Below are 15,366 nucleotides of genomic sequence, written 5' to 3'. Positions count from 1 at the left end.
TAATTGTCTCTTAAGGTGAATTACTTGATGGATTGACAGTTTGGGAAAGTTGGTAAAACTAAAAAAAAAAGGTAAGGCCAGGTTCAGGCTGAGGTAAAATGGCTTGTGAATGGAAAATACAGCAGGAAATAGTAATATAAAACTTTAACAAAGGGGTAAATAAAGTTGTTGGGGGTTTAATCCGACAGGACGTCTCCTGCATCTAACCTGCGCGCAAACACAACCTGACAAAAGAGGAAGCGTCTAAAAATAACCACAGAAGGAATGTCCTCATTAAGCCGCTAAAAGGCTCAAACGCGAAACCTTTTAAGTGAGGAGATTATATTTCTCATCCTTTTATTTCTGACTCGTGGTCGGTGTGATAATAACATAAGTGTTTATTTGCTCTTGGGGCTACTGGGATTACACGAGTTAAAATGTGAAACAAGACCCGAAGATGAAACGGGAGGGGAAAATATTGATGTATAAATGTGACGGAGATACCCGCAACTGTCGAGAGTAATTACTTGTATGTGTTTTCTTGTTGGCACAAGCATTAAGGCGGGCATCTGAAATCCAGGTGCTGTTTTTTTCCTGCCTCCATTTTCCCTTCTCGTTTTTTCTCCCTCTCGTCATCCATGTCCTTCTTTTTTGCGATCTCTGCTGCTGCCCTCTGTTTAAACCACATATCTAAAGGCAGCGTGAACGGGATACAACAAGAGGAGGGGGAGGAGGAGCAGCGGGAGGATTTGAAGGTTTGTGAGCGGGGCGATGGGAGGAGCTGTAAATGATATGTGAACAGAGAGGTGGAGCTCGGGGGGGGCGGTTCAGCTGAGGACGCTGTCCTCAAAACACCTCGCTGCTTGCTCAAAATTCTGCCTTGAGAAAAAAAAAAAAGTGCACTCTAAAACAAAGACACACATTCTGATTAATGACATACAAATGCACACAGAACAGAAAGTGAAGGGAGTCGCAATCAGAGATATGGATTTGTGGATCTGCCAAGTGAGAGTTCTATCTTTCGTGATAATCACTCACATATGAATGCATGCAGTGCAGCATGGATGGTATTCATTCACACTCTCCCCCGCTCTTAACTGCACTTGCTCACTTTTGGAACCATGTCTCGTTAACGTTGCCAGAGGGACACGGTCATTTCCTCTTTCCCGTTTCTTTCTCTCTCCGTGTCAGTCCAGCTTTTTAGAGGCTTAGCTACCGTCAAAACAAAGGAAGCAGGTCACTGACAGACTACACTGGGCTGCAGTAAACAGAATAAACCAACATTTTCTAACATACAATAAAAAATAAGGTATATCAGGGGAAATCGAAATGACCACAGGTCAAATAAATGGACCACTGACAACTGATTTCCTGCAGCAATGGAAGCAAATGAAGCCTTAAAGTTGATGCAAACAATGTTTTGAAACTTTCTTTTAGATATAAATTAACTTTTTTTGACTGGTTTAGAAAGTGCAACACATCTGTGGTAACTTCTGTGGTGAGAACTAATTAATATCCATTTGTAGAACTGATCCAAGTTTGTTTCTGATTGGAATCTTTAGTTGTTTCCGTCTCACATTTACGGAGACATTGAATAAAGTAAATTTACATCATAACTCTGAAAACACAGTGAAGAGTCTCTGTCTCGTATGGAAAAAAGACTAAATAAAACATATAACTTGCTTCCAAGTGTATTATGTTGCCTAGGAGCCACAAGAAAATGACTTAATGAACTGAAACGAGTTTGGTGACTGTTGACTGTTGACACCAATGTTTGCAGCTGTTCTGACCTCACACTTTTTTTTTTATGTGACTTTCAGATTCACACTCCGGGGGTTTTTCCCCCCTATTATTTGTGTGTAATTTGAATCTCATGAATATTGCAAAAAAACACTACACACACATACACACACACACACACACACACACACACAGGAGGTCAGTAACACACTCCGTCTCACAGCAGCATCTCAGAGGCACAGTGGGCATTTGCAGGTGTCTCAGCAGGCCTACTTGCAACTCGGAACTGGTTTAACAGCGAGTCATGACCTTATTCTTATGATGAATCAAACTGGGTCTTCTAACACATTCACTCAGAGAGGAAACCGCAGTTTAAACGAATCCACATTTGAATCCAGTCATACTCGTGTCATAATGACTGCGTGACATGAGGCGAGAGGATTTCAGCTTTAATTAGCAGCAAAGACCAGTTTGTCATCGGCACATGTGCACGCCACGTAAACAATGTGATCTCACGTTAAGTGCAGTCAATATAATCCAGTTTACCCTTTAAAGTAGCAATGATTGCAAGGATTTTGTAATGTACGTGTAACAAATGTTAAACTGCCCGAGAGTTTGTCATGAATGAACATTGTAGAGGGTAACACATGGTAATAGTATGGTACGGCTGCAGCTAAGAAATATTTTCTTGATTATTTGTGTAATCGTTTGGTCTGAAAAATATTGATCAGTTTCTCAAATGTCTTGTTTTTGTCCACAAACCAAAATGACTCAGTTTGAACGATTTCTTTGTTTTATGGAGCAAAGAAACCAGAAAATATTATTAACAAAGCTGAAAAATCAAAGGAAAACTGGTTTAAATACTTAAACCGATGAATCTAAATAGTTACCCATTAATTTAGTAACTGATCAATCGAGTAATTGTTTCAGCCTTAAATTGTTTTCTCTTGTAATTATAGCTTGGTAATAACAACGGGACATAAACAAGGACACATTTCAACTTCATAATGTAGTAATTATGAATTTTGATTGACAAACTATTCCATGTGAAGGCATTACTCTCATGTTAGCCTATAGTCATGTTATTACCTGGATATTACTTTGGAAATAACATGTTAATACTGAAATATTACCACCTTATAGCGCTGCAGCTAACGACTATTGGAGTAATCGATTATTGGAGTAATTGTTTGGTCCATAAAATGTCAGAAAACGTCTTCATATTACAAAGAAACATCACGTTTCTTTGTAATATGAAGCAAAGAAACCAGACAATATTCACATTTAAGAAACTGAAACAATCATGAAATTGTGCTTAAAAAAAAGCTTCAAACCGATGAGACGATTATCAAAATAGTTGTCGATTAATTTAGTAATCAATCAATCGAGTAATTGTTTCAGCTCTACCACCTTATAACCACTATATTACATTATTATCGAGCTGGAAATGTCATCAGAAATAAGATGGTGTTACAATAATACTATCTTCTCAACTCAAATCATTACTCTACCATTACTACGTTGTTACTGCACAGTGATGTGAAGCGTTTGAGGCAAATAAGACACGGAGAACACTCACTGGCAGCTTTGATGAAGCTCCTCTGGTACTGGTAAGTCATGAGAGGTGCAGGCAGCATCCTGTAAAGAAGAAAAAACAGAAGAAGACACGGCTGTCAGGTGGAGAATGTCAGAGGAGCTCAGATGTTGGTTGCTTTGTAGAAAAATCAATAAATCTGAATGATGTTCTTCCACACGTGTAATTCTTCCTCCCCCCACAGCTGGACACCAGTTTATTGCTGCAGCCCGAGGAGTCAAAATGTTTCCTGTTGGTTCTCGGTGACATCTGACCTGAGGTCCCGATGCTTTGATGTGTCCACAGTCCACACACACACACGTTTGTCCGGTTACAATTGTGTGCCAGTTGTGTACAGTGTAAATCTATTCACTCACTTCATATGGGTTTCTCAACCCACTGTGGTGCAGTGGTAAAGCTTTATCTATGAATATGGAAATACTAATGTAATGCGGGAATGGTGGTGGTTCTGCCTCTTATGTTCAGTCTTAAAAAGCCTTTTCACACAAACCTGAGATAATGTTTGATAGAACTTGTGATGGTCTTGATCTCCCACTCTGGGTTTTCCAGCTCCACATCAGCATATGTCTTCGGATCTAATGAACAAAACCATGGAGATTAACATTTAGAACACAGAGAATTACGTAACGTACAGTATATAAGAATGTGCAATATAGGGTGTCTTATATCCTTATTTTTCAGCATAATCTTTAGGCAATCTGAGAAAACATTTATTTCATTTTCACCAACTATATAAAGATGTTAAAAATACGTTGCAGTTCAAAGTTCACTCGGCTCGTTTTTATGAACAAAAAGCAAAAGAAAAACGCTCTCATTTTGTGACTTAACATCACTAATAAAAACGCAATATAAAATGAATCATAACTTTGACTCTACAACACTTAAGAAGTGTTTAAAGCCTGAATATGTGACCTATAAACACACACACCCCAGGATGTCCATATAAGGAGTTGCGTATTATTCAAGCAGCAATTTAAAAAAACTAGGACAAATACATTTTATTTTAAATTTCAAATAAACACGTGTGTTTTCATGTTTACCCATAGTCAAGCTCAGTAGTTTCTGTACTCTGGAGTTGACACCAACGATTCTGTACAATCCCTGCTCGTTGATACCTACAGCAGAGAGGGAATCAATAGAAATCTTAGAAACTTTATATTTAATAAAGAAAAAAGACACAACTGCATTGTTCTATAAATGAAAATGTATCTTTCCAACAGTGTTTCGTAGAGGATGCTCTGTCGGCATGGCAGATAAATGGGGGGGAAGGTAATGATACAAGCACATGTGGACCTTTCCCGTGACATTTTAGAAGAATGACGTGTTGTGGAGAGGAGAGGGGGACTTCCCGATGCATCACGAGATCACACGCTCAACGGGAAGGAGGGTTTAAATCCTGCAGGTGGACTTTGACTCCTGTCATTTCCACACCACTCTTTGTGTGTGTGGTACATGATGTAGCTGTGGGCAGAAAACCCTACAGAGTCCGAGATAATGCTTTACCTCGAGTCTCCACGGCGTAGATGAATTTTTTCATTACGTTAAACCCGGTGACATCCAGCTGAGCCACTGATGGAAAGAGAGATGAGCAGAGTCAGTGTGAGCCATGAAACGCATCAGATTCAGATGGAAAAAAAATCTTTCTCTTAATTTACGTATTTGTTTGCCTTTGCAGGATAAGAAATGCTTAAGAAATTGAAATAATATGTGCATAAATACTGAACTATTCCATATAAATGAACACATATATAACACATTATAAACAGAACCTTGGCAATAGGGGAAAATCAGGCGATAATGACAGTTAATGAATCCTACTAAAAGCCACTTACTGCCTTCAGTCTGGTTGTCTCTGTTTAGATTGTACACCTGGAAACACAATACAAATTTGTTTATTTACAACTACATCAAACACATGTATGATACGGATATGAGACATTTACACGTTACCAAACATCACGTCTGCTGGTTAGACAACAGAATTATACAAGAGATGGAACTAATGTACGACTGTGTGTTTACGCTCATATGCACCCACTATTTTTAATATAAGAAGAAGACGTCGCAAAAAAACAAAAGCAAAGACAGTGAGCGTGAAAAACGGACGTCAACATCACATCACAGATTATTGGAGCTGCTGCTTCTGCTGCTTGCTCAAGCCTGCATTTACGGATGCCCATAACCTTTGTGCATTTATATGTTGACACTGTGATGGGATAAGTGTCAGGACATGAACATAACAAGATGACGGTGTGGAAAAGCAGCACACAAACACACACAGAGTGACACAGAGTGAAAGAACTACAGTATGTATTAAAAATTGGGGAGACTGGCTGTCACTCAACTGTCCTTCTACAAACTAATTACTTATTATTATGGACGATAACGGTTGAATGCCAGTGGGTCCCAAACCTTTTTTTGACGTGTGACCCTTTGTGGCAGACATAGTTTATATTAAATTTACTTGGGAGCAAAATATACCCTAAGTAACTTTAATACCCTGTTTTAATTGTTTTATTATTTTTCGTGGTCAGCGCTTTGCTCACGGCACGCCTCACAGCAGGAGGGTGTCGGGTTTGATTGCTGGTCTGGGACCTTTCTGTGTGGGATTTGAATGTTTCCTGTGTCAGCGAGGGTTTCCTCCAAGCTCTCCGGTTTCCTCCCATTATCAAAACATGTATGAACGACACATGCGGACAGGTTGGTCCATTGTGGCGGCGTCGGTCGCAGCAGCTCTGATCAACCCCGGATTTGACCTCATAATTTCATTGTGCAATTTCAGCTTTCCATTTCAACCGAAGTTGTTTTTAAAATGTGATATAGAAGTAAAATTTACCTTATCTTCGCATGGGGTCATGGATAGGTAAGGTTAGGTTAACTCAAGCCCCTCAAGTAGCTCAAATTAGTTTCCCTTCTAACCTAACCACCAAGAGTGTCTGATTGTTGGACACCTACGGCATTAATGCGTGCAGTATTTCACAAAAGAAATTACTGCTTGGTAAGACAACGCAGCCATTCTCTCAAAAGATTGATAAATACCTCTTTAGGATTTTAATAATAGCAATAGAAACACCTCAAGTGGAAAGTTGAGCTCAGAAATACACAAAATGGAGCAAATAAGTCATAAAATTAGGACCGTGACATAATTTCTAATGAAAAATTGAAAAGGAGCTCAGAAACAAACACTGTTTTATTGTGGAGAATTAAACTCTGTCATATTATCAACAAAAAAAAGAAGTGAGTCAAAGCTCCGTCCTTGAAAAAGTTATTCTCTGCAAAAAAGAAAAGAAAAAAGGAAGTAAAAACGAGAAAATGATCAAAGACAACGTCACGTCGGAGCTCTTGCTGTACTTAACGGACACGTTGTCCGTCCTCGTCTCTCTCTTTCTTATTATCACATAAGAACAAACCTGTCACCATGGTAACGTACCGGTTCTCTCCCGTCCATGGCTTCCATCCACAACCTGCGGTCTTCCTCCGACAGAGCCTGCATGGTGATCACTCCCGGCCTTCGCACACAAAAACACACGGACGCTTATTTGACATAGAAATTAGAGGCAAAACCCAGTCTATCAAACACACATGTGCTGCGGCACCTTGGAAAAAAAAAACTAACAACAGCTGTTATAATATCAAACAAAAAAGCAGAGAGCATTCTTCTCCAGTGCAAACATTTGTATCGCTTAATTAAGAAAACCTGTTCAATGTTAACGGGCAAAAAAAATACACTTAATTGAAAATGTTTTACTTAAAAAAAAAACACTTTTCTGTTATTTCTTGTGTAGGAGAATCACACACACACACACTGAAAAGGAAAGTATATTCATGTATGGGCGCCTGAGGAATGACGACAGTATCGCTTTTCCACCTAAAACACCACCATCAACACTTCTTTCTCCATAAAAGGAAGAAAGGTGGATGAAGGACTTTGCTCATAAATGCTTGAATAAGCTAATGAGGATCTGCTCACTCACTCACACACACACACACACACAGTTTTAGTGTTCAGAGTATATTAAAGTATATCAGCAGCAGCAAATCTCACTCGTCTAAAAACACGCTCACATGTTGCGTGCAGCCACAGTGTGTACAGGGGTAGATTAACAGACGATGATGTGCAAAGCAACACAGCAAAAAAAACACTTATTCATGCCAGCTCGTCTGTCGGGACAGACAATCACGCAGCATACATGGAGCCTCTTTGTTCTTTTGTTGTCTTTAGCATGCCGTTAATGACAGATCAATGTGAACTAAATTAGCAATGTGGTAAGAAGAGAGAAAAGTATGAGATGGTGACAAGGTGATTTACAGGAGGAAGGCTGAGGCCGACGATGAGGAGGGAAGAAAACAAACACAAGCAGAGCCTGATGTTTGCCGTTCACATCCGTACCAACTGAGCGGCACCCTCTTGTGTATTCTACCAGCTATTACACCTCAAGTAGAAACACCTCATCACATCTATCCATCTTCTACCGCTTTATCCTCCACATGAGGGTCGCGGTGGTCGAGGGGGGGGGTCACAGGGACACTTAGACACAGACAACTGTCCACTCTCACTCACACCTATAGCCAATTTAGAGTGATTTTTTTTTTTTGTGTAATAGAGTCCTGACATGCTTGTGCCTTTTCTCAGTTTGCGATTTAAAATTTTTTTAATTTTAATTTCCTGAAAACCTATGACAATATTGTTACATAAGCTGTGAAATAAATTGATTCACACACAAGACCCTATTGTAGTTAGGGATGGGAATCGGTATCGCTTCGACACTGGTCCTATATCCTATAATCCAATAGATCGCAGGCTTCACTATGCACAGACTGTGAAAAAATGTAAATAAAAACATGTTTGGGCTGTTTATTTTCTTCTTTTTGGGAGAACAATATTTGTGACACAGTTGGAGAATTAGGTCTTTGAAATGACTGTTGTTAACAGTTTCATACGTTCATAAAATGACCGTCACGTGCCTTCATTCACACTCACTGACCTGTCCACAGCCTCGACATCGAAACAGAACCTCTTTTCGATCGACTCCGTCTTCCTCCTGGTGCAGGACTTGAGCGTGAAACTCTCCTCGTCTCCCTGAAAAGGAGATAGTGTCAGAGAGACAACAAACTCAAATCTATTTCATTTTTATAAATGATCATCAAAGCAGAAAAAACCTGGAGAACATACACAGAGACAGAGCTACAAACCTGGGGATTCATCTCCCTTCCTCATTTAAAATGCTCCCCTGATGATATTGTGCATGGAAGCATGAGATGGGCAGTGACATGTTTTACGAATTCAGCATTAGCGTGTAAAATGATTTAAAACTAAGAGCTAAGATTCAGGTACTAAAGCTAAATTGACTGCATGTTTTATTGCAAAAAAACAAACAAAAAACTAAGGCTCTGTAGTCGCAGTATATTACGTAAAGGTGCATATTCCACCTCAGGCAGCACAAGACAGAAAGTGCTTTGGAAACAGCTGAACTTTACTTTGACATTCAAGACTTAAGACGGACAGGCTTTTTGTGACATGAAGTGTTTGTTCTACTTCTACTCTGACCCCAGTTACAGCAACAACTCAAAAAGCTCTGTGACAACTATCAAATAAGATTACTTTTGCATTATTCACAATTAATGTGTAGTGATTAGAGACGCTTGCTCAAAATTATTGTTTGACATTATGCACTGCCATAAAAAGGCTAAGAAGTGCCATAAGTGCTCTGTTTTGATACTGAAACTTTACTTCTAATGCAGCGTCTCTGGAAAATATCTCGTGAGACCAGATGTCACATATGAGGAATAACAAAAACACCCCAGTACCCGGTGAGACCTTTTGGGCTCAGGGGAAAGCAGCCCAGTGGGATGGGAAGAGTTGCTATGGTCAACATATGTGTGAGTGTTTGTGTCTGTGAATGAAATTTGTCTTTAGGGTTCAAAGAATTGAAAGATTTGTGAGATTGTATGGCATCAATCAGTAATTTCAGGTCTTCAGTTTTGCATATTTGGGTCCCATTTAAGAGGAAAATAGAACATAATGTGAGTGGAAACCAGTGGAAATGACACCTCATGTTGTCCAATAGGAGCCTGGTTGCAGGTCACACCTCTGAATTTACTGTATCTGCACAAACATTAATGTCTAATGTCATTGTAGTAAACTGGACGTTCATCCACTGTGACCCCAAAAAAATGCCCAAATCAACTAAGATCAGGATCGGGACATCCCTACTTCTGCAAGTCCGTTGCATCCTATGTTTGTGAGATACAAGAAACTACATAAGCTTAACGTGTGCGTTTAAACCTCACCGTTTTGCCTCCTGATTTGGGGTCAAACAGAACCATGGTCACCCTCTTGGGCTCACGGTGATATCTGCAGTAGTACTTCACCCAGGTCGAGACAAATGAGCCTGCGTGGAAAGAGAGAAAATAACGGAGAGAGAGAGAGATGAAGGAAACACTAAAATAGAGGAAGTAGGAGGAGACGGACAGAAAAAATATGAGTGAGTCTTAGTCAGAGCGGCTTCAGTACTAAATATGTTACCATGGTACCCAGTCAGAGCTGCCGTCACACCTCCAGCAGATCACTGGAATCTGTTAAATGTCATTTTGTTTGTTCTTTTGCTCTGTGAATACTGTCATGTGTGAGAGACTAACATGGATGTACTGTATCAGACCATGCGCACAGACCCTGGTACTCAAACACTATGAAATGATGCTTTAATGTGTCCCTTTTGTAAGATGTAACGTGTTAACGTATTATATAGAGAGAGAGGAGGGGGCTACATACGCTTCTCCTGCACAAACAGGTATCCCTCCATGGTGTGCTGGCTGACGCTCTTGTGATCATGTGGATTCTCCTTCATCTTCCTCATCAGAATCTCGACCTCCGACCGCGTGCTCTCGAAGCGGTTCCTCGTCTGTCCAAACATGAGTACAGGGAGGGACATGCGTGATCCAGCAAAGGCTTAACAGCAGGGACTTTATTCGACTTATGGCATGCACCAGGATATGCAAAACCGTGTATTATTACATCAAAATGTCTCTTTAATTTCAATAAAGCAACCTTTCTGGTTGTGCAGATTGTAGCGTATTTACCTTTAAAAAGATATTTGGGGTCTGTTTTAACGAGATTTTTAACGAGGGGAATGAGTTTTTCTGAGTGAATGAGAGCGGAGAAGCTTCCTGTCTTGATCGCTGAATTGAAAGCAAAGATGTCCCAGTTGAGTGTGGTTTAATCCAGTTTTACTTTGCTTTGGGTTTGGTATAGACCTGGTTCTGTACATGGTCCATTTCAACTAAACTAATAAACTAAACAAAGTAATAAGACTTTGCGCAGGCACCTCAGGACTTTTTCTGTTCGGATGGAAAGAGCACACTCAGGCAGGCTGACTGGGCAGGAGGGCTAGTGGGCTTACATGTTCCTCCTGGAGCTTCTCAGATTGCAACCGACTTCCTTTGGACGCGTTGAGGAGCAAAAAAAATGTAAAACAGACCCCGAAATAAAAAATCTTGTAAAAACAGTGCCTTTTTTAAAAAAAATAAATAAAAATTGTCGCTTCTTTATGATACTTTATTGATTTTTGACTCATTATACTGCTGTATCAGATGTTTAGTGTTGTATTTAAACCTCTGACCACTAGTTGGCAGGAGGTTTGTGACCAGTTGACTTTCTCCCCCTTCTTCCACTCGTCTAACAAGACAAAGCGTGTTGTTAAAGCATATAAAATAGTTAGTTTTATTACAATAGTATGTCTTAAAATTGGGAAAAAATGTGCAATACATTGCCTTGTTCATAATATCTGTACCGTATCGCCAGATTCCTGCCAATACATAGTCCTAATCTTTACTATTTTGACTTTATTGGTAAAAAATGGTGTGACCTTGCAGCCAGTGCAGTCATTAGTCTTACATTCTGTATGCTGATGGTTAGATCAGTCTTGAAGTGATTGAAGTCCTTTGCCAGCGCATAGCCATGGTGATAGTAAGTGAACAGGCCTTGGAGGAACGCCAGCAGCTGAGGGGGAAAGAGCAGGACAGTAGAGGACGTGAAGGGTGGGTATGAAGACGGCGACAAGTACAGTGAGGAGGAGGAGGAGGAGGAAGAGGAGGACAAGACGGTTGATTGGGAAGTTGGGTGATGTGAGCCAAGGATGAGGACAAGCGGAGGAGGAGAGAATGAGAGCGTGAAGAGCGAGGAAAGGGATGAGGATTTGGAGGAGGTGAGTGAGAAAGTGCAAAATAAGAACACAGGGAAGAAAACAGAGGTGGGTTGGTCATGGAAAAAAGACAAGAGGCATGTAGAGAAGTGTGAAATACAATGTTGTGTGTGTATGTACGAGTGTATTCCACTGTAGATGCTCTCGCATAACACACTGCACTAAACCCTGATGTTTTAGTTCGCCATCAACAAAAGAATTATGTCAGAGAGCAGCTGCAGGGTGTGGACTGTGATGCATGTCTCAAAGTGAGTGAATGATGAATAATAAAAAAGAAAAACAAAAAAAAACAGCATGTGTGTGTGTGTGCAGCAACTTTGAGGAAAGGAGATTCAAGAATAAATAAATAAATAGGGGCAATCAAAAAAAAAGGTGTCATCTCACAGGCTCCACAAAGTCAAACATCTTCCTCTCCTGGACTTCCTGCACCTTGAAGACATACTCCAGCGAAACCTCGTAGAAATGCTGCCGTACGTTGTCGACCTGGTTGTCCGCCTGCAGCGGGGAGAGAGAGGAGTTTGAGGACACTGATGGAGTAAAGTAATCGGGTGCAAGAAAGAGAAGTGCAGACTTAATCTGAGACAGAATGATCTTACTTCATGTAGATGGGACTCTTTCTTCTTGGCTGAAAGGCTAAGATGTTTCTCCAGCACCGCGCAGTACTTCTCTGTCTCTTTGTCATACTTTTTCTTGGCTTCCTGTAACAAATAAATCAAGGAAGAAAACTTTTATTAGGGTGGGAAACAATGGAATCTTTTTTTTTTCTCTGTCTGCAGTTGTAGTAACCCAAACATCAGTTAACTTAAAATATATTGTCACGGACTAATTGGAACACATCAGTCTAGTGGCAGATGTTTTTAGTGCAGAGCCCAATGTGGCCTTCGTCGTGGGTGTGTGGAGAGAGCTTTCACATTTTTTCCATTTGACGGGGAGACTAGTTTGACTTTGTCCCTCTGGGGAACACAGCTGCTTATAAAACAACTGACTGCTTCATCAGAGCAGCTGAGATCATCAACATGAGAGAGACAGACAGATGGACGGATGATAAACCAGGGACTACATGGAGCAGGGCGTGTATTACTTTAGCTTCAAGAGGAAAAAAATGGGGAAAGTGTCCAGGAAGATTAAAAAGGGAAGGGGGAAACACACAAGGCCCTTTCTATTCATTAGACAGCCAGCGTCACTCATGTTAGAATGATTAAGCTCTAATCTAATTCAAAGTATACAGAGGGAAATAAAAGGAGAGAAGTGAAAACATAAGAAGAAGGCAGATTATTTCTTTATGCCAAACTCCACATTAGTGTTTTAACACAAGGTTCTAAAATTGGGTTTCTTATCATCATCTGAACATTTGGCACTGTGTCCAAAAAACAAGGATCTGTGCAAATCCATCACTAGTTTTTACTTCATAACTGAATGAACAGTTTTTTTTAAACCAGTATAACGCTGCGTTAAATTGCAACAGAGTTAATTACCAAACCTCTGTTGACCTTATGCATTTTCTTTTCCTCTTTATTGGAACTGGCAGCACAGTTAAAGGTATTTTGACACAGTGAGATTCAGGTGTACACTGAAAATCAAAAATACAATACTGGGGTAAAAATGGACTTACAACGGTGTAAAAGTACCAGCTGTCTTCACCCACGTTGTATTTAATTAGACTTCTTCATAAGTGGTCATAAATTTGTTCTTGTTAATTACTTTGATTATCATGATGCGTCTGTAGTAGTCACATGACACCGGCGTTTCTCTCTTAATGACAGTTTCGCCAACCAGCTACGTTTATTCCTCAGGGCACGCGAGGAGGAGCAGACAACAGCTGCAGAAAGCATCAGAAAATGTTAAAAACATTCCTCGGAACAACAAATCCTCCTGCTTTTAAGTTTGTGTCGTTGACTTTCACTATTCACTGCTGCAAAGACTTGCAGAATTTATCCCTCAACATGGATTTCAGAACATTTTAGAACTTTTAAAAATACACAACAATGACTAACTGCCTGTGAGTGTGTATGCGCGTGTGTTGGATTTTCACCGTTGCAGTTAAAATTAAGGTTAAATTCAAATACATGATGTGTATGATGCATATTTTGTTAACATTTTTCTTAAAAAAGTTGAAGAGCCATTCAAACAGGTTTATTGTGTAATTTCTACCCAAGCCCAGCAGATGGCAGTGTCCTCCCACTGTGCAAACCCACCGATGGCACTCCTTCTCTTTAGCCAGAAGAGTAACATAATGAGTAACATAATAATAATTATAATGATGATGAGTGTTTCGATGCTGCATCATGTCCTGCCACCGCACTGACTCATGACTCCAGTTGGGTTGGACTCTACACACTTAACTGCTGATGTCATGTCAACAATTACGTCAATAAACGTCGGACTGAAAACACGATGCCGACCAAAGACTTCGCCACATCTCAGCTCGTTTGTTTCTGCAAGATGTTGTTGTTGTGTTTGTTTATTTTTCATAGAACCAACAGATTGATAACAGTGACAGAGAAGGTGCACTATGATAACCATGACAACTGTGTCTTCAACACTACTGTACATGTTTCAACAAGTCGTGGGAAAGTGGATAGAGAGAGATAAGCAAACTTTAACGACTAAGACATTCAGGACATCATTTAGGGCTGAACAATGAATCGAAATTAATGATACTACTTCTCCTGCAATGATGCTGATGTTCTGATGTCGGTGTAGGACTGACGTTTTGGTGTAAAAATAACAGAAAAGACATTACATATGTTTATTACGCACCTTATTTTTGCAGTAATTTAAAAATAACAGCTGTTGCATGTTTTATTCTTTATTGATTATCCACTCAGCGTAAATCTCCTTAAACTCCTCTTGTGAAACTCATCAGATAAAGTAATGTTGTCAGTTCTTTGAGGTTCGAAACGAGGATTATGTTTTCAATTATCAATGCACGACCACTATGTCACAATCAAACAATGACCTACTACTGTATATCTGGATGGATGAGCAGAGAATGTACTTGTTTACTGCTGCATGTCTCTGTGGGGCCCCCTGCTATGACAACTCCTGTAGGTCCTATAGCTAATGACTGCATGAGGTAAGTATGCCATGACCGACTGTAAGAAGATTACAGACACTGAAACACAGCATATTTAGCCAACAGGGTAAGAGACTGCCCCTAAACAGTACAGTGTGGTGCTCATCTTTAACTTAACTTGACTTTAAGTCCACAGTGCAAAAACTGAATAAAATAAAATGCCAGATATTAGACGTCTCCTCATCAAGTTTTGAATATTTCCATACATTAAAACAGATAAAATAAGGAAAATACAACAATACAACAACTTCCTTCCTGTTTATATCCTTGCTCATGTTCGGTGTTTGAATACCTTCCACGCTGTCCTGGTAGAAATAACGTATACTCACTGAAGCGCTAACACAACACCGGCTGTGCCATAAGGAAGCCGGGTTGGCTTCCGAAGACCCCCAGTGGGAGGGAATGATTTATGGCAGGGATTATATATTCCCCTAATCTCCTATCCAGGTCACGTTAAGTGATGGCACAGACCGTGATGTGCAGTCAGACAGTATAGGAGAGGCAACCCTGACACGTGCAATATGAATTCTATTTGTATCTGTTTATGTTGTTCTCTTTATGCTATAGCATTTTATTAAAAATTAAAATTTTTGTGGATTCTCAGTCAAGATTATTGCATATACAGGTTGTTTTCAGTACTCGATTGACATTTGCTATGTTCTATTATCTTATTTTTATGTCCTGGAAAAAGTGTGGATGCAGAAATATTACTATATAATGAGTAATATATAATACTATATATTACTATATAATATTGAGCTTCATTTTTGACAATC

The 15,366-nt window shown here is 39.8% G+C and overlaps 1 protein-coding gene across 1 annotated transcript in view; it reads right to left on the bottom strand.

Moving 5' to 3' along the window:
- LOC122779736 (rho GTPase-activating protein 26-like) overlaps positions 1-13,227 on the bottom strand; it is a 29,435-nt gene extending 16,208 nt beyond the window's left edge. Inside the window, exons 1-13 of the mRNA XM_044042324.1 lie at positions 13,216-13,227; positions 12,111-12,212; positions 11,899-12,009; positions 11,208-11,312; positions 10,086-10,215; positions 9,605-9,705; positions 8,299-8,393; positions 6,744-6,822; positions 5,146-5,182; positions 4,817-4,882; positions 4,354-4,428; positions 3,804-3,888; positions 3,299-3,357 (exon numbers count right to left, since the gene is read on the bottom strand). Coding sequence (XP_043898259.1) covers positions 3,299-3,357; positions 3,804-3,888; positions 4,354-4,428; positions 4,817-4,882; positions 5,146-5,182; positions 6,744-6,822; positions 8,299-8,393; positions 9,605-9,705; positions 10,086-10,215; positions 11,208-11,312; positions 11,899-12,009; positions 12,111-12,212; positions 13,216-13,227 — 1,057 coding nt within the window. The remainder of the gene's footprint in view (positions 1-3,298; positions 3,358-3,803; positions 3,889-4,353; positions 4,429-4,816; positions 4,883-5,145; positions 5,183-6,743; positions 6,823-8,298; positions 8,394-9,604; positions 9,706-10,085; positions 10,216-11,207; positions 11,313-11,898; positions 12,010-12,110; positions 12,213-13,215) is intronic.
- Between the last annotated feature and the right edge of the window lie 2,139 nt (positions 13,228-15,366).

Source organism: Solea senegalensis, linkage group LG13 (assembly GCF_019176455.1).
Source record: "Solea senegalensis isolate Sse05_10M linkage group LG13, IFAPA_SoseM_1, whole genome shotgun sequence".
In the NCBI taxonomy this organism is placed as follows: Eukaryota; Metazoa; Chordata; class Actinopteri; order Pleuronectiformes; family Soleidae; genus Solea; species Solea senegalensis.
This window is presented reverse-complemented; position numbering and strand designations above follow the sequence as displayed.